Source organism: Podarcis pityusensis, assembly GCF_964106645.2.
Source record: "Podarcis pityusensis genome assembly, chromosome: 14".
Classification (NCBI taxonomy): Eukaryota; Metazoa; Chordata; class Lepidosauria; order Squamata; family Lacertidae; genus Podarcis; species Podarcis pityusensis.
In genome coordinates this window covers 12,393,441-12,417,534 of record NC_138039.1, presented here as the reverse complement: position 1 = coordinate 12,417,534, position 24,094 = coordinate 12,393,441, and the positions used below count along the sequence as shown (strand labels likewise).

The 24,094-nt window shown below is 45.6% G+C and overlaps 1 protein-coding gene across 1 annotated transcript in view; it reads right to left on the bottom strand.

Annotated features, from left to right (window-relative positions):
* The window catches only part of FAM20C (FAM20C golgi associated secretory pathway kinase), a 103,730-nt gene extending 79,966 nt beyond the window's left edge, over positions 1-23,764 (bottom strand). Inside the window, exons 1-2 of the mRNA XM_080981057.1 lie at positions 21,584-23,764; positions 5,483-5,661 (exon numbers count right to left, since the gene is read on the bottom strand). Of these exons, the coding sequence (XP_080837183.1) occupies positions 5,483-5,661; positions 21,584-22,389 (985 nt within the window). The 5' untranslated portion in view covers positions 22,390-23,764. The remainder of the gene's footprint in view (positions 1-5,482; positions 5,662-21,583) is intronic.
* Between the last annotated feature and the right edge of the window lie 330 nt (positions 23,765-24,094).

Sequence of the window (24,094 nt, the reverse complement as noted above, 5' to 3'; positions counted from 1 at the left end):
ATTATCCCGTCGATCTAGCCCATTAACCTGGCAGCCTTATATCCGAGGCCCTCAAGTCTCTTCCATGTCCCTTCCGCAGCTCTTCTTCATATTTGTAACTGTATTTTCCCTTGTCTCCTGCTCGTGGTAACTCCAGCTTGGCAATATTTTTAACCCTTCTCGACAGATCAGCCCCTTTTCCAGATTCAACACTGAGTTCCATATGGTATTTAAAAGCATGTTTCAAAGACCCTCCGAAATTAAGAGCCCCCACAATCCCAAACATCTCACGGCCCATTGTCAGATTTGAAAAGTCCAAACATCCCAGCATAGGGGGGTCAATCCAGCCCCCCATTTCCAAGCCAAGCCAAACTTTTTCTTTCCAAATCTGGCTTTTTCCAAGTTCATTTGTCAAATCCGAAAACTCATATTCCTGTTGAGCCTGTTCTGTCAGGACACACTCCTGATTTAATTGCTGGGTGGGCTCCACATATTTTCCCACTGTCTGTTCAAAATTTCCCACTGCCTGTTCAAAATTTCTAGTCGAAGTCGCCATCCAATTCACCTTTTCATGTAATTGTTCCAGTAGGGCATTTGTTTTATAGAAAGCACACAACAAAGCTTCTGAATACATTGTCCTGCAAGGTCGAATGCCTGTTCCCACGATTGTTATCTGTAACAGCTGCCGGCTCTCTGGAGTTGGTAACAGTTACACAGTCTTCCTCTAGGAGGAAAACTTCTATTTGTTCTTGCAACAAAGTTTCCCTTTTTGAGATCTTATTTTTGAATTTTTGAGATACTTTGTCAATATTTGTTGCTTAAAGATGCGAAGGGAAGCAGTGGAATCGCTATGTATCTCTTCTTTTAGCTATCTGTCAAAATGCTTGTCTCTGGTCAATGAACTTCAAACGTCAGTCCTGACACCCCGCTCCAGGATCAGGACGGAGGAAAGTTACTTTACTTTAAACTCACTTTAAACAGTCCGGAAAAGATCCCCCTCCTTCTCCTGCTGTCGAAGGGGGGTTCCGCAATTTTAAATGATGAAATCCAATCCTTTAAAAGCGATTTTCTAAGCTCTAGTTTACGTTGTCTTCGCTTTATTCTGTCTACAGAAGAACGGAAGGCTGACTTCCTGTTTAGACCTTCCCGTTCCGTACCAAATTAAAAAAGGTTTTTAAAATCCAATTCCTTTCTGCTCGCAAGTCCTTATCTAATGTCCAGTTGTTCAAAGTCTAAGTACTCACGGGTGCTTATTTTAGAGTCCAAATTGTCCCAGGAAAAAGGCAGCGCTCTCCGGCAACGGCTGTGCGGCTTCGCTCCACGGAAATAGCAATTGACTCACAGCACCGCGCCACTTCCCCCTCTTCACTTCGGAGCCCGTTAGTGGGTTCCTTAGCGAGTTGGGGGGGCGCTAAAGGTGCCCGCCGAGTCCCATGGTCACAGGCTTCATCCGCCTGTGATTTTTAAAAGGGTCCCCGCTTCGCCGTAGCGGAAAAGACCCGTTTCCCGCGGAGCTAGTCCCTCCTGTTCAGAGGAAGTCCGCCATTGCCGATGGCGCCACCCCGGAAGTCTATTATTATTTTATTGTTGTTAGCTGCCCTGAGCCCGGCTTCGGCTGGGTAGGGCGGGATATAAATTAAAAAATTATTATTATATTATTATTATTATTATTATTATTATTATTATTATTATTATTAAAAATTGCCATCCTATTCAAGCTTACTTGCAAGTAGGTGACATTGATCTCAGCAAAACATGCTTCTGAGCAGATTAATGCATATTGCACCTTTTCTATCCTGCAAGGAGCTGAACATGGCATATACATGGTTCTTCTGGTTAGGCTGAGAATTAGTGACCATCTCAAGGTCACCTGGGAGCTTTGCAGCTGAATAGGAATGCAAAACCTGGTCTCCTATGTCCTGGTCCAGCGCTCTAACCACTACACCACCCTGATTCTGATTTTGCTGCCGACATTTCTAGCTGCTATTTTACAGGGTGCGCTGTATGAATTGAGTATTTTTATTATTGTATTATGATTCATTCTTTTCTCCCAGTTTTATGCTATGCTTCATTTGTTGTTTTTAATTTGGCTGCTCCCTTTCCAAGACTGCTTATGCTGCAAGTGATTAATAAATTAAAACAACAGCAGCAACCACAGTTAAGTTATTAAGATTGCACTTTTAGGTTGTCACCCTACCCTCTCAACCTGGAAGTAAGTGTCCGTGAACTCAGTGTTTGCTGCTGAGAAGTTGCGTTCAGGGTTTTGTCACTGACTAATCCTCACTAGAATATTCAAAGGCTTGTGCAAATATAATATACTAGGCCGTTCCTTAACAGTGCCGAAAATGTGGAGACGTTCCAAAGTTGAATCACACGTCAGAATTCCTGCGGAAAACACTTTCACCTGTTATATGCGCTAATCTCTTGGTTGCCAATTGATAATTGGTGCTAAATTCTAGAGTACATTCTGTAATCTGTACACCGTACTCCTAGGTGTTAAGCCAATGACACCTTGTCAGGTCATGATATTAAACTATGAGAACCAACCCAGGTAGGTTTGTGGGGGATCTATCCATCTTTGCAGTGCTGGATGAAACCAGAAAACTAAAAATCTGTGAGAAATAAATTCCCTGGCCCTGGCCTGCATCTCTGCGGAGTCCTCATCAAACCAAACCGTAAGTCCTTCACACATTCCTTGTGGTTTTTGCCTGGCTAGAATATGTCCTTGAACTGTGGCAATGGCTCTTGCTTTCCTCCATGGAGGATGGAGAGAGAGATGTGTTTGTATATATGAACCTATGATTCTTGTACCCCACTGTACCAAGGGAAGAATCGTCTCTGTTGCTCCACCCATGTTTGCCATTGGTCCTGCCCTACACAGTTGGCGGCCCTCCAGAATGTGGCCTATGAACAAATGTGGCCCTAATACCCCCTTCGCATTTATTCCCACCAGGAAACCACTTTTACTGGATTTTTCTCCAAAGGACATGTACATGTTTGAATCCTTTGTCCCTCCTCCATTGCCTGGGTGGCACCCTGAGACAGAAGCGAGAAGGGTGACCCAGTATAGAGGGAATGGGTCCTTTGAGTCCTTGGTCCAGTATACCTGAAGGAGCGTCTCCACCCCCATCATTCAGCCCTGAGGTCCAGTACCAAGGGCCTTCTGGCAATTCCCTCACTGCGAGGAGTGAGGTTACAGTGGCACCTCGGGTTAAGTACTTAATTCGTTCCAGAGGTCCGTTCTTAACCTGAAACTGTTCTTAACCTGAAGCACCACTTTAGCTAATGGGGCCTCCTGCTGCTGTCGCACCGCCGGAGCACGATTTCTGTTCTCATCCTCAAGCAAAGTTCTTAACCTGAAGCACTATTTCTGGGTTAGCAGAGTCTGTAGCCTGAAGCATATGTAACCCGAGGTACCACTGTATACTGGGAACTAGGCAGAGGGCCTTCTCAGTGGTGGCGCCTGCCCTGTGGAACGCCCTCCCATCAGATGTAAAGAAGTGAAACAACTATCTGACTTTTAGAAGACATCTGAAGGCAGCCCCTGTTCAGGGAAATCTTTTATGTTTGATGCTTTATTGTGTTTTTAATATTCTGTTTGGAGCCACCCAGAGTGGCTGGGAAAGCCCAGCCAGATGGGCGGGGTATAAATAAATTATTATTATTATTATTATTTAGGAATGTTGGTAGGTTCAGCTGGTAAGGGAAGGCTGAGAGCTGCTGCATCTGCCAAAACAGTACAGGACTAGCAAAGATGCCAAAAGACAGGTTTGCTTCTTCACAGAGCCCGCTGGTTCCGAACTTCACAGCTCCCATTTGTGGCGACAATGCGCACTGTGCATTTGAAGCACTATTGCATCACTGTAGCAGTCATGGCTCCTGCTCCTGCCCCACCCCCACATCCTGGGAACTGTAGTTTAAGGGTGCCAAGAGTGGTCAAGAGACTGTTCCCCTCAAACAACTACAAACTCCAAAGTGGTTTAAGAATCAACTCCTCTTTCTAAGTAGCATTTGCAATTGTATTTCTCTGAGAGGGAAATACGGGTCTCCTAGCAAATCTCTTAACAAACTACAGTTCCCAGGATGCTTCGGGGGATACCATTGTTAAGAGTTGAAGTGGTATAAGAGCGCTTTAAATGTCCAGTGCGGATGTGAACTGGGTTAAACAGACTACTCAAGGAGTACATTCTTCAAAACGTGCAAAAGTGGGGAGGCATAACAGATCAAAGTTAGGTGGCGAGATGGATCAATGAAACATATTAACCACATGAGTCAAACGTGTCTAACCGACTTCTCATAAACCAGCACAAATGCATCTGAGAAAGGTGCAAGATGGTGAGACCCCATCTGTCAGCTCAGGGGGCCCCTCCTTTGCCAGAGCTGCCTGCACAAGATCTGTCATTCCATCCACCCATGTCTGAGAAAGAGGCAAAGGAAGCCCCTTCCATCGGCTCATCTGCAAGCAACCCACTACCTGGATCTTCCCTTCTGCACTTAATTATTTATTAAATTTGTATACTGTTCTTCATCTCAGGAGCAGTTCACAACATAAAAATACAAGATAGAAAATGCATAATACTTAATAAAAACAGGAACAAGAAACAAACCAATAACCACTGGCCATTCAGGCCAGGGCAACATGTAACTTCATTACGTAAAAGCAACAAAAGAGTTAGCATCTGGCCTTATTTCTTCTCTACCCTCCTCATCCATTTTTCCTTTAGTAGCACATCTTTTAGATTGTATGTCATTTTTATGAAAAGCACCTTCACTGTGCTAACAGAAACAGGCAGTATATAAAAGGAACCTATACGCAGACAATAAATATATAGATTTTTTTTTTAAAAAAATGGGGAAAGAGAGAAAATCTTGAGGACTAGTACGGTGTGACTGGGACATATACCAGTGGCAGTGGGATTCTCCTCTATTTAATGTAGTTCTAACACTATCAACAGCAGCCATTCCCTCCAACATGCCCTCCTTTAGAATAATACCAAATAGGGTCATTCCAAGGTGGGCATTGTGGGCCAGGCATGAGCACTGGAAGCAAACTACATTTGAAAGAAGAATGGAAAAAGCCCATGCTCTTTGTCCATGAAAGCCCCTTTCCCTGAGAAGTTCTAGATTTTCTCACGTGTCCCCACCACCAAAGAGGCCCCATAAAGTTGCCGCCTCTCAGCTCAACACTATGGCTGCATTTTGCCACTAGACGCCTCTAAGGGTTGTTCTTAGGAATTGCTTTTAAAGCCAATTCAGAGCTAGCAGCAGATTCATTTTAAATCCAATTCGGAGCCAGCAGCAGGTTTGCTGTAAAGCCAATTCATAGCTAGCCGTGGCTTTTCTTTACAGCCTCCCGAAGCAGAAAGCAAACCTTATTGGAGCCATCTTTTAGGAGCAGCCAGTATAAACCCAAATAAAATATCCCTCATCCACAAGCAGAAACAAAAAGAAGAAACGAATGATTTGCACAGTCTGCTGTTAGGAACTGTGTTCATCAACCTACCGACACTTGTTATTTTCTGGGAGGCCAGGTCCTGAAGCAAGGCTCCGATTGCCGGGTTGTGTCTGGAATACAGTTCATATCGATTAATGCCAATGTGGAATTTGAGCCAGTTTGGATAGGAATCAATTGACGTTTCTCCAGTGGGTAGAAACTCTTCATCTTCGTTGCCTTCATTTTGCCTACCAAAATAAAATTGAACGAGAGACGGGAGAAGATTAGGTTTCCTTAAAATGCCAGCAATGCACTTTGCAACATGTCAGTGAGGGAGAGGGGAAATTGGGGAGGGGAGCAAATGGGATGGATTCCAAGCCTGGGGAGGTGCCAAGAAAAGCAATAGGTCAGGGCAGAATTCTTAAACTCTGTTGTACTGCAGATGAGTGTTCTGGCTTGCTTGTGTTGGAAGTGCAATGGCAGAGATCATTCAATGTGTAACTTATGTGCTGATTCTGTTAGTGTTATAGTCAACTAGCCAAGAGGAGGATGAGTGGGGGTATTGCTTAGCAACCAGGCAGAGTGGCATGATGTTTGCTGAGATAGCAGATACTCTGATTGGCTGCATAGTTCTGAGGGAGCTTTTCCTCCGTGTGTTTGGTTTCATGTCTCCCTGCTATGTACAAGGCCTGAAGTTAAGTGGCCAGTGCGCAAAAGCTCTCTGCTTATTTCTCCTAAAATTATACACTAAACTATGCACAAAATAGTTTCCTCATTAATGTCTTATCAGAGTATTTTTCTTTTCTCTCTGGACTCCATTTGCATTATTTAAAGAGACTTTGCTAACAACCCTCTTTGTGTGTTATCAATCTGAACCAAGTGAAGTTTCAAAACTGTCTTCAAAGACACCTCTACATAAAGCGCATAATCCTATAGCACCTCACAAAGCAAAATGAAAACACTGCCAAAAATGGTCCTAAACATTAATATTTGCCAGACCTACATAAGCAAACTCTAGGCCTTGCTTTCCTGAGTCACCTTCCCTAATAAAACAACAATCAACAGATGCCATGCTCTAGTTTTGCAAGGGAGAGGGGGAAAGGGGGTACAGTGGTACCTCGGGTTACAGATGCTTCAGGTTACAGACGCTTCAGGTTACAGACTCCGCTAACCGAGAAATAGTACCTCGGGTTAAGAACTTTGCTTCAGGATGAGAACAGAAATCGCGCAGCGCCAGCGCAGTGGCAGTGGGAGGCCCCATTAGCTAAAGTGGTGCTTCAGGTTAAGAACAGTTTCAGGTTAAGAACAGACCTCCAGAACGAATTAAGTTCTTAATCCGAGGTACCACTGTATCTCCCTCACCACTTCATGAGCAGAGGAGCAGAGTGTAGGGGGAAGGAGCTGCAAGTCTTAGCTGGCACCAGGGGAAGACTTCAAGGGCACCACTGCGCCCATGGGTGTCACGCTGGCAACCCCTAAGTCGACCCCCAAATAAATGTGAAAGAACTTAGAAACTTCCACCTGTTGTAAATAAAAATCTGCCCTTTTTCCCTTATGGGGTATCCAAGAGCCCATATAGAGTCCTTGCATAGGTTCCCTATTGGTAGAAGAAAATAACAGAGGCCAACCAGAGAATATTGAGAAGCAACGCAGCTAGAAAGCTTGATCTTTATTGATCTGTTGCAACAGGGTGCTCCCCTCACCCGCAGGAGTGTGGAGGAACCCAGAACAATGGCGTGCAAGGCCTTATATGGACTTTTGAAATTGCCACCCTGTAGATCAAGACCACCCCCAGAAACATCATACATACATCACAGAAGGGGTTAACCTAAGACCACCCCTCAGATACATCATACCTACATCACAGAAAAGGTGGTCTAAAACAGAAATTTGAATGTTGTTTTTCTCCTGTCCTTCTTTATCTCCTGTCTGGCAGGTTACTTGATTGGATTGCCTGGGGATCCGGGCCAGTCTTTTTGTAATGATAAATACTTAGTTCCTGGGCCATGTCACAGGCTCACACCCTATTCAAACACAGACATACCCTTAAGACAGGATTTGTGAAGGAAATGACAATGGGGAGGCTTTCCCATTTTCCTTTGACCTTGCAGAGAAAACATGTGGTCAGTTTGGGAATCAAAATGGTTCCAAGTCAGTCTTCCTGTGCTGATTTATGTATGTGCTTGGTTGGTACACTTATGAACATTTAACATATATCTAAGACCTCAAAATTCCTATCACACACCTCTTCCCAAGAAGATTGGTTTGGTCTTCAGGAGATGTTCTCTCTCTACCCCTCATGACATGCCTCTCCCCCCCCCCCAAACTGATTTACCTATCTCAGGGGTGTCCAAACTTTTTTCAAAGAGGGCCAGATTTGATGAAGTGAACATGCGTGAGGGCCGACCAACGTTTTTGACCTTTTTAAAGAATTGATTAAAGATTAAATCAGCCAGCAGGCCAGATTAAGCTCCCAAAACGGACCCTGGACATGCCTGACCTATCTCATTCCAATATGAATTGATCCCAAGTAAGGAAGACTTTTTTTAAAAGAGGGATGTGAAGTTACAAAAACCACCCATCTTGGTTGTCTGCCAGAGCAGGTATAACATACCACAATGCAACAGGGCCGTGTCAGTACATTGGGAAGGGGAGTGCAGCTGGGTTAAGAATCATCTGCTCATATTGGCAAGTGTGGCACCCACAGAGGAAATCCAAAACGCCTTTTCAGTATTGTTACGGAAATTACAGGGGATGGGCACATCTTTAAAGTTGTTAAATGTTACAAATATTATGCTTAAATGTATCCTTTCAACTTGGCAGCTCAGGGAAGTTACAGTACCTAGCTTTAACAATCATATAAAATCAACTCCTTTACCAGTTTCCTCCATTACAACACTATTTTGCCCTTGAAAAATAGGGACTCCAGGAATTGCCCAGAGCTGACAACTGCTGAGCTGATTGTTGGCCAAGGAAAGCCTAATCCCATCACCAGACTTGTCAAGGGGTCCAGACATGCAAAGGGAGTTCTATTGTATTTTGGGTGGTGGGACTTCAGAGGTGTTTGCCTATGCTAATCTTATACCTGGGTCTTGCCCTGACATGTTTGCCAAGGTTAAACTAGTGTAACCCCTGTCTAAAAAGGTAAAGGGACCCCTGACTATTAGGTCCAGTCGTGACTGACTCTGGGGTTGCGGCGCTCATCTCGCTTTATTGGCCAAGGGAGCAGCTTCTGGCGAACCAGAGCAGTGCACGGAAACGCCGTTTACCTTCCTGCCGGAGCGGTACCTATTTATCTGGCCCTTGTGGTCTCTTCCAACTCTATGATTCTATGATTCTATGATTCTATCTACTTGCACTTGGATGTGCTTTTGAACTGCTAGGTTGGCAGGAGCAGGGACCAAGCAACGGAAGCTCACCCCGTCATGGGGATTCGAACTGCCGACCTTCTGATCAAACCGCCAACCTTCTGATTGGCAAGTCCTAGGCTCTGTGGTTTAACCCACAGCACCACCCGCGTCCCAACCCCTGTCTACCCCTCCCCTTTTTGCAACATGTCAGTGATGTATCAATGATGTATCAATGATGCTATACAAACTGTATTCTGGGATATGGTGGGAAAGTTTTAAAAGTCATTGTCACCCCATCCTCGGGGTTCAAAATTCCTCTTTGAACCTGTTGCGCAATAAACTTTGATCTAAAGCTATTTGCTCCATTTGGTGGCTGGACTCCTTCCTTTATTCTGCAGGGACCCGCGGGCAGACAAGCTGGGTGACTGAGCAGCCTCACACCTACATTTTTCCGTAACAGTATGAAGGAGAAGCTGAAGACTGCAGAGTTATCAAGCTGCCATTTAAGGCATGAAGATAACTCAAAACTCTCAGGGATAGAGGGGAGAAATCCCTATTAAGCAATCCATACTTGCAAGTGGTTTTTCTTTGTGACCTTTGATGCTGATTCTCCTGTTTGCATGTGGAGTTAATATTCTACAGTACTGCTCTCACATCCCTTTTCCCACTTTATATGTGTGTTTAACTTTGTTAGTTTTCTGGAGGGGGAGAGGATCTGGCATGTGCAGTTTCGACATTTCATTTTATTCCCTGGGAAAGCTCCCACCCCGCTTCCGCCTTGCCAAAGGCTCTCCAAGGCAGCTTATGGGCAAATTTTGAAACTGACAAAATATGCCATCGAGACAACGAAAGACTAACATGGAAAGTGTAAAACACTTGGTAGCAAGTAGCATCTTGGAAGCAGAACTTGTAGCAAATGATCAGAGCAAATTCACTGGTCTTCCTCTGTTTAGCTCCTGCTGCCATTTCCCTCCCAGCTCCAATTTTAGATTGTAAGCTCAATGGGGCAGGGACCTAGCCTCTTGTATGGTGCAAAGCACAAAGCGCATTGGAGGTGCTGGGCAGATCAATAATAATTACAATAAATGTCTGCTTAACTTTCATCCAATCTCAAAACAAACAAACAGCAATGTTTTGGAGGTGTTTTTAGTACTTTCATGAGCTTTCCAGTGTATGTTGGGGGAGATCTTGGGCCTCAGAAAATGTTTTGTGTCTTGTGCTTTCAGATCCAGTTTGCATGACAAAACCAGAGCCAGAAAGCACTTGTTCAGTGGAGACAGAATTGCTCTGTGCAGTAAATGGTTGCCTCTGTTCTGCCCCTGGGTCTGAGTAAGCAACCCAATTTCAGATCCTTTAATAAGCCATTATTTTCATTTTCAATTACAAACAACAAAAGGTTAAAAGTGTTACGAAGAGAGAGTAAAATACTGTAAACTGTCTAGGAAAAAGAAACTACATTTCAAGAGAAAACTAACATTAACGTTTTTTGGGGGGAGGGTGTTTCTCAGCCCATTAAGAAACCTGCAACATAACTGTTCTTGTTCCTCAAACAATATTATATGGTTCATGCCAAGTTGTGTAAGAGCTTGTCTGCTTAATTCAGCTAAGCCACAATTCATGAAACCCACGAGCCAAATACAATCCTTTGGCCCTTCCTCCCTGACCCACAGGACTCTCCCCACGTTACACACCCTCACAAACCACACCTCTCACCAGCCTTGTTTTGCAGCCTCACGCGTTTTTGCCTGGCTGGAATTTGTCCTTGCACTCTGAAAATGCTTCATGCTTGCCTGGATAGAATAGAGAGGATGTGTGTGTGTGTGTGTGTGTGTGTGTGTGGAAATTAGCCTACAACACAAAGGTAGAAATAACAGTACAGTGGTACCTCAGGTTACATACGCTTCAGGTTAAATACGCTTCAGGTTACAGACTCTGCTAAGCCAGAAATAGTGCTTCAGGTTAAGAACTTTGCTTCAGGATGAGAACAGAAATCGCGTGGTGGCAGCAGGAGGCCCCATTAGCTAAAGTGGTGCTTCAGGTTAAGAACAGTTTCAGGTTAAGTACGGACCTCCGGAACCAATTAAGTACTTAACCTGAGGTACCACTGTAGTTGCTCCGCCCACTTTTGCCTCTGACCCCACCCACCCCTGGCATGTGGCCCCTGAAAGGTTGCTCAGGCAGAAATGTGGCCCTCGGGCTGCTACAGTTCCCCACCGCTGCCTGAGGTGCAAGAACCTTGTTCTGTCCTGTGACGCAGTCTCAGATTACCGATACACGTATGCAGGGAGACAGGCTGTCTGGTCAGAAGGTTTTGGAAGGCAATTGTGCTACTTTATTGTTTGTTCTTACTACAAGGCAGAGAGCGAGCAAGATGGGTATTTCAGATAGATGCACAGTCAAAAGGGAATTTCTCCATTCATTGCCGCAGCTCCTGTTTATTCCTATTAGGTTCAGGCAGGAGCAATCCCCAGTAAATTGTTGCCTTTATTTACAGGGTTTCAAATTTTGCAAATCCATAGACAACACAAAGCAATGAACGTCTTCTAAGAAGTCAATTCCATTGAACTTAGTGGGACTTACTCCCCAGTGTGTGGTTGCAACCCAAGTACAGGCATAAAGAATAAATATTTTTTAAAAAAACAAAAACAGGGAATTAGTTTAATAATAAAAAGCACCTTGCATACTGTCAGTTAACACACAAATACACACACATCAACTCTGTGTTTGGATTTAAAAGTGCAGGTAAATAACTTATAACGTTATCTTGTTTCAGCCCCTCTTGGCACACTCATAAGCCCTTTCTCAACTGCTGAGAAAATCAAACAGTTCCCCGAATGACAGCATTTCAAAGCTTAGAAGCGACAATGTCATAACCTTTAAAAAGTAAGCTGAATTGCAGATGCTCTAGATGGAAAAGTGTGACAGGAATTCTCTCGCATAACTAAACCAGCACATTTTCTATACAATACATTGGAAACACACACACACACACACACCAGAACTGTGATAGAAAAGTTGCTAAAAGAAGATGTGTTCGCTATGATCTATATAATTGGAGCCCCCCGATGTTAAAAGATATTTGACTGAATATAAGGAATACAAGTGGGCTTGTAAAAAAATGTTCCTGTTCAGGATGCTGGCCAGCCAGCTGGCTGTGGTCCATTTCCAGGCTACTCCATTGCGCTCTATTCCAATCCCTTCCTAAAACAGCCAGTCAGCATTCTGTAGCCACTGAGCTTGATTAGCCTTCATTGAGCTGTTGGTCTCAGGGTCTCTGTCTGTCTGTCCGTCTGTCCGTCTGTCTGTCTGTCTCGCTCTCTCTCTCTCTCTCTCCCCACCCCCCCTACCTTTGCCATATTGGTCCAAATATAAGCCACCTCTGAATATAAGCCCTTAACATGAGATTGCTTTGAAAAGAAATATATATATACAATCAATCTCCAGAATCATCCATTGGTTTTTGCAATATAAAAATGTGTGCAACTCCTGACTTCTCTCACAATGAATAACTCACCCAGCGCCACCCAGGCTAATCCTTTTACTAAAACTACCAAAGTATACAAAAATTCCTCATGGTTCCTGGGGTCTCGTCTTAAATTACAGCTTCTCCATCTGGAAGAACTCAGGTTCCATAATACCCAGGTTTGGTGCCTATATGTAGACACGCATACCCCTAAAGGGTTTTGTTGTTGATATGATGATGATATGGAAAATATTTGGGTTCCCCTTGACCATGCTGACACCCCCACTTTTTGCATTAGGAAGGATGCCTTGGTAAGGATGCCTTGGAGAAAGACTTCTCCACCAGGGGAGAAGTTGATTTGGTATCCCTGCCAAAATTGACTCTGACCTAATTCTTCAGTGGTGCACTTTGGGGATGATATAAGTAAAAAAAACTGCTCCTTTTCCCCTATGGGGTACCCAAGAGCCCATATAGAGTCCTTTTGTAGGTTCTCTATCGGTAGGAGAAAATAACAGAGACCAACCAGAGAATATTGAGAAGCAAAGCAGCTAGTAAGTCTGATCTTTATTAAACTGTTGCAACAGGGTGCTCCCCTCACACACAGGAGAGAGGAAGAGGACCCAGAGCCATGCGTGCAAGCCCTTATATAGACATTTTAAACTGCCCGCCCTGGAGTCCAAGACCACCCCCAGGTACATCATACCTACATCACAGAAAAGGCAGTCTACAACAGAAATCTGAGTGCTTGTTTATCTCCTGTCTGGCAAGTTACCTGATTGCATTATCTGGGTTTTGGCCACTCTTTCGTTATTAAAACTACTTAATTCCTGAATCCAGGTCACAGATCACAGGCTCACACCCTGTTCATATCTTGAATGTGCCCTTAAGACAGGATTTGTGAGGCATGAGACAATGGGGAGGTTTCCCACTTTGACCTTGCAGGGAAATATTTGAGGTCAATTTGTTCAGGCCCTAATCTGTGGGGTTTCAGACATGTGGTTTATATATATGGTTATGAACATTTAATTTTTTATATATATGACCTTAAATTCTTATAACAGGATAATGATTCTCATTTATTTCTTAAGGGTGTCTTTCGTCCAGTTCCGAGCTTTCAGGCTGATCTGGTTACAATCCTACCCATGAGTACTCATGAGTAAGTCCTACCAGATTCAACAGGCCTCGCTCCCAGAGATAAGTGGTGTTCAGACTGCAGCCTTCACTAGCAATAGGCCTTTTGAGGAACATGAAAACAGAAGAAGAATTCTGCTGGATCATGCCAAGGCCCATCCCATCCAGCAGTCTGTTTCCACAATGTCCAACCCCTGGGAAGCCAGCAGGCAGAATCTGAGTGCCATATCGTTCTCTCCCTATTTGCAATTCCCAGAAGCGGTAATTCAGAAGCCAGTAGAGGTAGAGCATGGCCCTCCTGGTCCAATTGGAGGATCCCTAGATCCCTTTTCATGTGTGATGAGAGGAAAAGGGAGAAGAAGAGGGTTCAGCGCCTTCATCCTGCCCTTCCTGAGGGAGTCTGCCTAGAGACCTCATTACTATCATTTAGGCGCCAGGCAAAAAACATTCCTGTTTTCCCAGGCTTTGAAGAACTGCTAGTGTAAGCGTTCCGAAACTCAGAGCCGTTTGATTTTACCATCTGCTTAAATTGGCTGTTGCTGCTTTAGGTTTGTTTTTAATTTGCTGCATTAGGGTTTTTTTGTAGGCTTTCTGTTATATTATGCCGGGCGTTTGGGTGCGACCCGGCTTGCAGAAGAGGGGTTTTGCATGGGGTTAAAACAGACAAAAGAGTTGGAGACCTCCACAGTCCCAGACTATCCCTGTACTTTTAATCCCTCTCTCTTTGATATTAGAATGATATTCTCAGGTAGCACCCTGTTTTCCTCCTCCTCCTCCCCCCCCTCTGTCTCTCCCCCTCCCTGAGAGAACAAGGGAGTAAGCATGGTTGCCTTGTTCTTGTCTAGTTCAAGAAATTGTAGAGTTGGAAGGAACCCTAGGGGTCGTCAAGTCAACCCCCTGCAATGTAGGAATCTCAACTAAAACAGCCAAGACAAATGGCCACCCAACCTCTAAAACTAGACACCTTTTCTGTCCAAGTTATTTATTTCCTACAATAAACAACTTTATTTTACTTTTTACGTGCAGGCATTTATGTGTATGTGTGTGACTGCAATGAACAAAATCTACTCTCTAACCAAGATTCACTAGTTTAAATGCTACTCACTCTGTGTACTAAAAGGGTTCCAACAGGTAATAAACCTTGTTATCCTATTAAATCGTTTATTTTCAATGGTACTTGTTTCCCCTGTAGACCAGCCTGGGAACAACAACAAACAAACATCTATGTTGAAGAAGGTGCAGGATATAAATGATGGAAATAAATAATTAGGGTCCAGATGAGAGGGCAACGATGGTTTTTACGAGTTGCACAGCAAAGGGATGGGTGTGGGGAATATCCATTGCAGTTTCAACACACATACCAACCACAAAGAATTATGATGGGCAAAGCCACACAGGGCAAAATCCTCCCATCTGGCCATCATCTCAGGCTGTATGCACTTGGGGGTATGCCTTCTTGAAATCAGCTGGATCTAAGTAGACATGTTTAGGCTTGCATCTTTAAAGGCCTTCTCAGCTGCAACACTTCACCTATTGACACTACCTTATACAGACCATCGGGTCCACTTATCCAATGACCAGCCCGGCTCTCCAGAATTTCAGAGGGGGGACATTCCTAATCCTACCTGGAGATGCCAGAGACTGGATCTGGGGGGTTTCTGCATGCAAAGCAGTGGCTGTACCGCTGATCTGGGGCTGAAAGAGGGTTAGGGGCAGGGCCGGATTTGGGTTTGATGAGGCCCTAAGCTACTGGAGGTAATGGGGCCCTTTATATGTCCAGCTGTCCTTTGTCAACAACAAATTGTCACTGTTTTTCGTGTTGAATATATGCTACATGGTACTTTATGGACCTAATAGGCATCTAAAGCCATTTGAACATGTTGCCATGCAACCAGTCCATGCAGAATGTAGGCACCCTATATATAGAAATGAGCAAACCAGTGATATTTTAGGGAGCAGGCTAGCAGGCGGGGTCCATGACTTACATCATAGGAGCCTACACAACACAAAACACTGTTGCTGTATGTAGATTGTATTTTATTTGTTTTTTCTCTTATATTTGCGAAATGTACATTCAGGTTTTTTTCCTTTAAATTTTTTGGGGGTCCCCAAAGAGAGTGGGGCCCTAAACTATAGCTTGTTTAAAGTAAAGGTAAAGGGGCCCCTGACCATTAGGTCCAGTCGTGGCTGACTCTGAGGTTGCGGCGCACATCTCGCTTTATTGGCCGAGGGAGCCGGCGTACAGCTTCCGGGTCATGTGGCCAGCATAACTAAGTCGCTTCTGGTGAACCAGAGCAGCACATGAAAACACTGTTTACCTTCCCGCCGGAGCGTTACCTATTGATCTACTTGCACTTTGACGTGCTTTTGAACTGCTAGGTTGGCAGGAGGAGGCCGAGCAACAGGAGCTCACCCTGTCACGGGGATTTGAACCACTGACCTTCTGATTGGCAAGTCCTAGGCTCTGTGGTTTAACCCACAGCGCCACCCACGTCCCTTAGCTTATATATAAATCCGGCACTGGTTGGGAGCCTCATCTAGTGGGCACCAGGCTGAGGAAAGCTGCTGTAAAAGGGTGAAGGTGGCATCCTTGGGACTTTGCATCCAATGTGGAGGGGGAGAGGAGATAAATAAGCAAGCTGCCTCAATATATAATGCACCTACAAGAACAGGGACATGCAGTGAAATAAGAAATGTATATGACACCACCTTGAGCTCACTGGAGGACAGATGGGAAAGAGATGGAACAGATGCATGTATCAAAGGCCCTGCCATTTTAAGGGACAATATGAGGAGAGGAGGAGTCCAGAGAGGAGTTAAGAAAAGAGCCTGCCTACCTGGCCTTGTATATCCAAGAAGTCATCCCTCTGTATTGAGGGAAAGAGGGACTAGTTCAATCAGAAAAAAGGACCCAGCAATTGCCTCTAGCAATATAAAAAGAAAATTAAAAAATTCCTTCCAGTAGCACCTTAAAGACCAACTAAGTTTGTTATTGGTATGAGCTTTTGTGTGCATGCACACGTCTTCAGATACGCTGAAACAGAAGTCACCAGACCCTTATATATAGTGAGAGGGTGGGGAGGGGTATTACTCAGAAGGGTGATGGGAATGGGAGATTGGCTGATAGGTGTGGTAAATCTGTAGCTGTCTTATTACAAAAGAATTTCAGAAATAGACTGGAAAGAGAAGTTGCTGAATTGTAACTCATTACCAAACTTAAAACCATGGAGAGACCTGGTCTGAATAGAGACAGTAAAACCCCTCCCCACCCTCTCACTATATATAAGGGTCTGTTGACTTCTGTTTCAGTGTATCTGAAGAGTGTGCATGCACACGAAAGCTCATACCAATAACAAACTTAGTTGGTCTCTAAGGTGCTATTGGAAGGAATTCTTTTATTTACTTTTGACTACGGCAGACCAACACGGCTACCTACCTGTACAATAAAAATATTATCCACCCATATTCATTTTTTATGAATGCATTGTTTAACAGCAGGGAAGGGACAATCCTGAATGAGGCCACAAAAGGAGGAAGGATACAGCTCACACCTTTTGTTATATATCTATGTCTTTGGAGCTACAATTTAGCACATGATATTTGCATATACAAAAAGGGTGTCTTTGTTGGGTGGAGTGTAAATGGACAAATTACTTTTGTCGGGAGAGAGAATGGAAACTTGCACCTTACCCAGTAGGATCTCTGACTCTTTCAGGGACAATAAAAAAGAGAGCCTGTGTGGTATTGTGGTTAGAGTGTCCGATTAGCATATGAGACCAAGGTTCGAATCTCCACTCGGCTATGAAGCTCACTGGGTGAGCTTGGGCCCGTCACTCACTCTCAGCCTAACCTACCTCAGAGGGTTGTAGTGAGGAAGAAACGGGGAGGTGGAGATCTAAAGGCATCACGTTGAGCTCCTTGAAGGAACAAGTGGGTTATAAATGCAGTAAGCAAAGCATCAAATGGATGTCTGAATACCAGCCTCTAGAAATCACAAAGGGGGCGGGAAGAGTATTCTTTCACTCAGCTCTTGCTCTCAGGCTACCCATAAGTTTCTGGCTGGCCACAGTGAGAACAGGATGCGACTTTGGCCTGATCCAGCTCCTAATACTCTTATTCGGAGATGGACCCTAGAATTCAACATTGAGGGGATTTGCACTTCCTTTTATCTTTATAACAATAACTCCTACAATGCTATCCTAAGGGGTGGGAAGAGTTTTTGCAAACAGTGTTTAGACCACCTGCAATTCTTTCAACTTTGGAAGTTAGCAGTGCAGCCCTACACATGTCTATCCAAAGGGGCTCACTCTTAGTGAGTATAGGAATACAGCAGTGGTGTCCAAACCTTTTTCAAAGAGGGCCAGATTTGATGAAGTGGAGGGCCATGAGGGCTGACCAAAGTTGTTGACCTTTTTTAGGATTGAAGATTTTTGGGGATTTTACCCCAGTAAATAAACTGCCACAGGGGACAGATTAAACCGACCAGTGGGCCAGATTAGGCCCCCCCAAATGGACTTTGGACATGCCTGGACTATAGGATCAATCAGCAAATGACCAGAGTGTGAAAGGTAAGAGCATATGAACTCTGCCGGATCAGACCAACGGCCCATCTAGTCCACATCCTGTTCTCAAAGTGGCCACCCACATGTCTGTGGAAAACTCACAAGTGGGACCAGAGCTCAAGAGCACTTTCCCTACTCCTATGGTTTCCAACAACTGGTATTCAGAAGCATTAATGTCTCTGACTGTGGTGGCAGAGTATAACCGTCTTGGCCAGCAGCCATCAATAGCCTTCCTCTCCATTGACTTGAATAATCCTCTTTGAAAGCCACCCAAATCGGTGGCCATCACTGCTTCCTGTGGGAACAATATCTAGTGGTGTCACCAAATATCTGGAAAATGGGATCTAGTATAGTAGTGGTCAGTGTTAGAAACAGATATGAAAGCTAGGAGCTGAATAGCACCTTAAACCTAGGTTATGGGCACAACTACGGAATGTCTAGGCACTCTTTTTTATAAGAATACAGAGCTGAAATATGAATGAACTGCAGCTAAAATATTATGCTCATTTTTCACATGTTCTAGTCCTTCCCCTGCCCACCTCACTAATATTCTTCAAGAGGGTCTCTTCTCCAATCTTCAGAGAGTAGCTGGAAGTAGGGAGGCAGAAAAAAGGTCCTCCTTTCCTTCCACTCTGCAGTTTTAATCTGAAATCTTAGGCGCAATACTGCACCCAGGGCTCAGAAACAGCTCACGCTAATGAAATTCCCTGTTGCGAAATATGCCTAGAACAATGGGAGTTTCGAACACTGGAAGTGGTAGTAGTGGCAGTGGGCGAGGATGTCAGCATGGTTATCTCAAATTCTCTGCATCCTGCCAGGGTGTGTCTGGGCTTAAATCTGCAGGAGTTCCCTCAGCAGTTCAAATTATTGGACAATATACTAAGATCTTCATCCCTGGGTTTTTTTTTTGTTTTTTGTTTTTTTTTTTTTGAGAAAGTGGGAAGACAGAAGCCTGAAAAGATAGGGAGGGGGAGAGAGAAAGACACACCTTTTTTCTAACATACCTGGTTCTCTTCAGGAACCCACTACTAGCACAATCCTGTACATGTCTACTCAGAAGTAAATCCCACTATGGTTGATGGGGCTTATTTCCAGGTAAAACGGCCGTTTAAGCTAGAGACACATGCTATATAATTAAAAGTAAGCAATTCATTCAGCAGTTCCAGCAAAGGGTTGGAGGTGAGTAGATTATACACTGACAAAGGCAGTGGAGAACCGAGATGGGATTGGACATACTTCCTATTTCACCATCACAGCTTCATCTTTGGTGGATGAGATTAGCAGGCTCCATTCACACAACTCCTTGTTGTTTTTTAAGAAAGGTTCCTGGGAAGGGAAGGCTGGCTGTGGTGGAAGTCATAACATCTATCCAGTTCCTCTTGCTGTGGTGAATTAAATCTGGCACCTCCACTGAAATAAAATCCTCCAAATTCTATTTTCTCTACCTAACAAGGGGTAAACATGGGCTGGGGGATCACTGACAGGTGGAAAGACCATGAATATCCTTCTTCTGATTCCTAGTTATTTGTCTTTTGGGTAGATTAACTCTGCAAACCCATTTCAGCTCAGATGAAACAATCTAACAACCTTCTTCTCAGTGACAGGATTCCTAAAAACACTGTATCTCACCTTCCTTTTTGGGGAGAAGGGTAACAATTCTGATTGCACAGAGAGACACTGAGGACTAATCAGGAAGTTCAAAGTGGTATTCTAAAAGACATCAGTTTGTGTTATTTTTGAAAGACCCACTACCCATTATCTGTTGTTTGAAGGGTGCGGGGCAGTACCAGTGGGAGAATCATTGAGAGTGAGAAGAAGACATGGCAATTCTGCCTCTTCAGTTTTTGGTTGGGTGGGCAAGACATCTCCAGGTGCTATCTTTAAAGGAAAACATTGCCATTTTGCCCCTGAGATCCTTATCTCTTTCCACAGTGGAGGCGGGGTGGGTGGGTGGGAATCAAAGAAGGGGTTTAACATAAACCAAAGCTACCTTTCACAACACACAGTGCTCTCTTAGAAACATTATCTCTGCGTTATTATTTGGGGGGAGGGGAGGTCAACCAAGACTTCTTCATTTTTACAACAGCTGGAGAAGAGATATATCTTCCACAGGAACAACTTACTGAGAAAGCAGCATCATAGAATGCACTCTGGTTTGTTTGTTTTTTGGAAGGGTGACAGTCAGTAAAATATTTGTATTCGTTAATGTTAGCCTTGGCATCAATAACTGCAAAACTAGGAGCAGGAGAGAGAGAGAGAGAGACAGAGAGAGAGAGAGAGAGAGAGAGAGAGAGAGAGACCAGCCATTCCTATCTCAGGATATCTTATCTAGTTTAAGAAGGGAGTGTCAATCACTATAAGACTCTTATGGGGGGGCATTAACTACTGCAAGAATCTTACCTATATATTTTAGGTTTGAAGGGAGGAGAAAATCAGAAGGGGTGGCATCAGCTGATGCTGTTACAGAAGTCGGCTGTCTCTTATATTTTTGTAGGGTGTGTGAGGCCTTTAAAAAAATATATTAAGGGGGGCTGGTGGTAGCCAATGCAAGACTTGTCCATTTTTTTTTTCATTAAGGGAGGGAGATTTCTGAAATGTTCTCACTGCTACTACGACTTCTGCACTGTATTCTTGGGCTGGGGGCGGGGAGAGCAGTAAAAGTCAAGAGGAGACTCGTATCCATTTTTGTTAAGGAAGGAGCTGGTAATTTTTGGAAGGAGCTGAAGATTTCTAGGGGGCAACATCACTCGAAGCTCTCTTAGAAAGCCCCATTCCCTCTTTTATTTACAGGGTGGGTGGGCAGGCTGTCAATGTAAGATTCTCTTTTCCCTCTCAAGAAGGGAAGGCAAGAACCAGCAAGGTGGTACCGCCAACATCAGCTAATACTTTCTGCCCCCTTCCCTCTATGCTGCTGCTACTGAAGTATATGGGTGGGGGGCTTGTCAGTCCATGCAAGCTTCTCTTCCAGTCTTCAGGCAGGGAAGGGGGAGATATTACACTCTGAGGGTGGAGAAGGGGCAACAGCACCAGCTGACTCCTTCCCTGTTGTAATTTTAGGGGACAGAAGAGAATCAAGCAACGCTGCCCGTTCTTCAGGAGAGAACCAGAAGGGGCAAAGACTCCCCCCTCTATTTAATTTGGGGGGGAGGGCAGAGAACCACTCAATGCAAGAATCTGAACGGGCAAAGAAAGACACCGGTGTGGAAGGGGTGGGGGGCGCAGAGAATCAATTAGGACAAGGCTCTTTAAGGATTGCTCCTAAGCCGAGAATCCGAAAGGGCCGCTTCAGGCAACGCTCCCTTAGACACCCCCCCCAACTCCTCTATTTTGGACGGCGCGGTGGGGCGTTACCTAAAGCCAAAGCCACTTCTCTCCTCCCCATCCCCCAGCAGCCCCCAACCCCAATTCAGTGGGGAAGCTAGCCGGGGATTTTTTTTTGCCCCGGGTGAAGCCTCCAAAGGGGCGCTATTGAGACTCCCAGCCTGCTGTGTGTGCGTGCGCGCAAATACGCACGGGGAGTATGCCAACCTGGGTCTTTGCCCCGGGTGAAAGAAAGCCTAGTTTTACTCCTACCCTAGACCCCCCATCTCTATTTTCGACGGCGGGGCGGGGCGTTTTCCAAAGCCTCTTTTCTCTCCCCCACCCCAGCAATCCCCTAACTCACCATTCCTGATTCTCCGCCGCTTTGGGGTTGAATCGGATGTCGCTGTTGACGCTGAACAGGACGTCCTGGTCTCCCAACGGCGGGACGGGCAGCTTGTACAGCGGGTGCTCGAAAAGAGCCGCCAGCTTGGAGAAATACGCGCCTTCCTCGTCCTCCTCCTCCTCCTCGTAGCCCGGCTGCTGGCGAGGCCGGTGGCCTCCCAAGCGGTTCCCCGGCTGCTGCTGCTGCTGCCTCCTCTTGCTCGGCTGGCCGTGGCGCAGCTCCCCATCTTGGATGAGCGCTTTCTGGGTCAGATCCGGCCCCTTTGGCTGCTGCTTCTCCTGCTGCGCGCGCTTGAAGGCTTCGGCCCGCTCCGAGGCGCCTTTCTCCAGCGAGTGCGAGCTCACGTTGGAGCTGGGGTCGCTGCTGAAGTCCTGCAGAATCCGCAGCGTGTGCTTGCTAGGCCAGCCCGCGGCTGCAGCGGCAGCCTCCGAGGCGCCGGCCCTCTCCGCCGGCGCTGCTGCAGCCGCTTGCTGCTGCTGTTGCTCGGGTAGCTCCGGAGCCGGCGCCCAGCCCCGTGCGCCTTCCTTCTCCCCGGCTCGGCTGGCTGCAGCGGCGGCGGCCGCGGCGTGCGAGCAGGAGCAGCCCGCGTTGGCGCTGCCTCCTCCGGCTCCGCCAGCGCCTCCTCTGCCGTCTCCGGCTCCGTCGGCGCCCGCCGCTCGCTTCTCCAGCTTGGGCAGCAGGTCGATCATGATATGCATGGTGCAGGCAATGAGGAACACCATCAGGATAAGGATCCGGAATTTACGCACCAAAATCATCTTCATGGCTCGGTTGGAAAGGAGGAGGAAATAAATAAATATATATATATTGGGGGTTAATTTGGAAATAAATATATGAAGGGACCCCAGCCAGGTGGGAAGAAAGGCTGGCTGGAGTTGGGTGAGCTTTTTCACAGAAAAAGAAACACAAAAGCGTCGGGACTTCCCGGTCCGGTCCAGCCAGTCATTTCCAGAAATAAATAAATCGGTTTTTCTTTACCCCCGCACCAGGCAAGTCTTTTTAAAACCGAGGAGCAGCCGGCGACGGAAGCAGCAGCAGCAGCAGCATCGCGATCTGTAGAGTTGCAAATTAAATCTTTTTTTTAAAAAAAGTCCTCGAAGCACCCCACGATCGGACGGGTGTAATGCAGGAAGGGGTCAAAACAGATGCAAAAAATAAAGAGAGAGTCGGATGTTGGACGTGACCTCCCCGAATGCACACAACATCGGCCTCTTTTTGCCTTTGGGGGGAAAAGGGAGGGAGAAAGAAGCCAAGGGAAATAAAGGCAAAGAAATCAGGAGCATTTAAAAAGAATTAAATTAAATTAAAAAGGTAAAAGGGGGGGGGTGGATGACGAGATTTCAGAAAAGGACCATAAGAGAGGGGGATGATGGTGGAGAAGGAATCAGCCCATTATTTTTCTGGTCCTCTGTTCGAGCTTCTCTTTTCCTACCCGGTTCTCTGCAAAACGAGCGAGGCGGCTGCTGGAAAAAGGCAGGAGGCGAAAATCTTCCTGCCTTCTCTCTCTCTCTCTCTCCTCTGGCCGTTTTCTCTTCGCTCTCTCGCTCTCTCCCTCTCTGCGCGACTGTTTCAAAACATTGGCTGGACGCTGGTTTTTTTCTTTAACATGTTTCTTTCCGGAGCTTCCTTCCAGCGCTTGGGCGAGAGCGATCGGCTCATCCAGGAATTGGGTAGCGAGAGGAGGGGGGTTTGAAAGGACAGAGGTTTTCTCTTAAAAAAATAAACCAGTGCAGGAGAAAAAAAAGAAAACCCGCACTATATATAAGAAAAATGCAATACTGTCATTTGCTCCAAAGAGGGAGGGAGGGGGAGAAATAAAGAAATAATAACCTCCCAGATGACCCAAAATAGAGAATTTAAATAGGGTGGTGCGGGGTGGGGGGGAGGCGAATTAGAAGGGAAAAATAAAATAAAAGATCTATAGAAGCATCACATTCAATAGCGGTCCTTCTTGGAGCAAGGCAGCAGCTGGGGTTGTATCCGCGCTGGGCTGTGCGGATCTGCTTTTCGTGGGGAAGAAGAGGAAGGGGGTAAATAAATGTGAAAAGGCAAAAAGGGAAAGGGGGGAGGAGGAGGGAGAGAGAGCGCGCTCGGAGGGAGCGTTTGGCAGGTGCAGCGCGGTTCCCCCCTCGGAGCCACACTGAATGCAGCAGATTGGCTGGCCGAGAGAGGAGGAGGCAGCGCCGGCCTTCGGTGGGTGTGTTAAAATATTATGAGCAAGCCATCCACCCAGACGTCATAGTTAAGAGATTGGCTAAATAAATGCTACAGTGATAGTAACAGGAAAACCTCAGCCCAAAAGCTGTCTCTTTCTCTCTCTCTCCTTTCCCACCAGTATCTCTCTCATTTTTACTGCAGATCCAACTAGGGCAAAAAGAGGGCGTCTTTTTCTCAAAGGTTTGAGGAGGGGAAGGCGCTGGTAGCAGGGGAGAAAGAGAGAGAGAGAGAGGAAAGGAAGAAAATCTATGA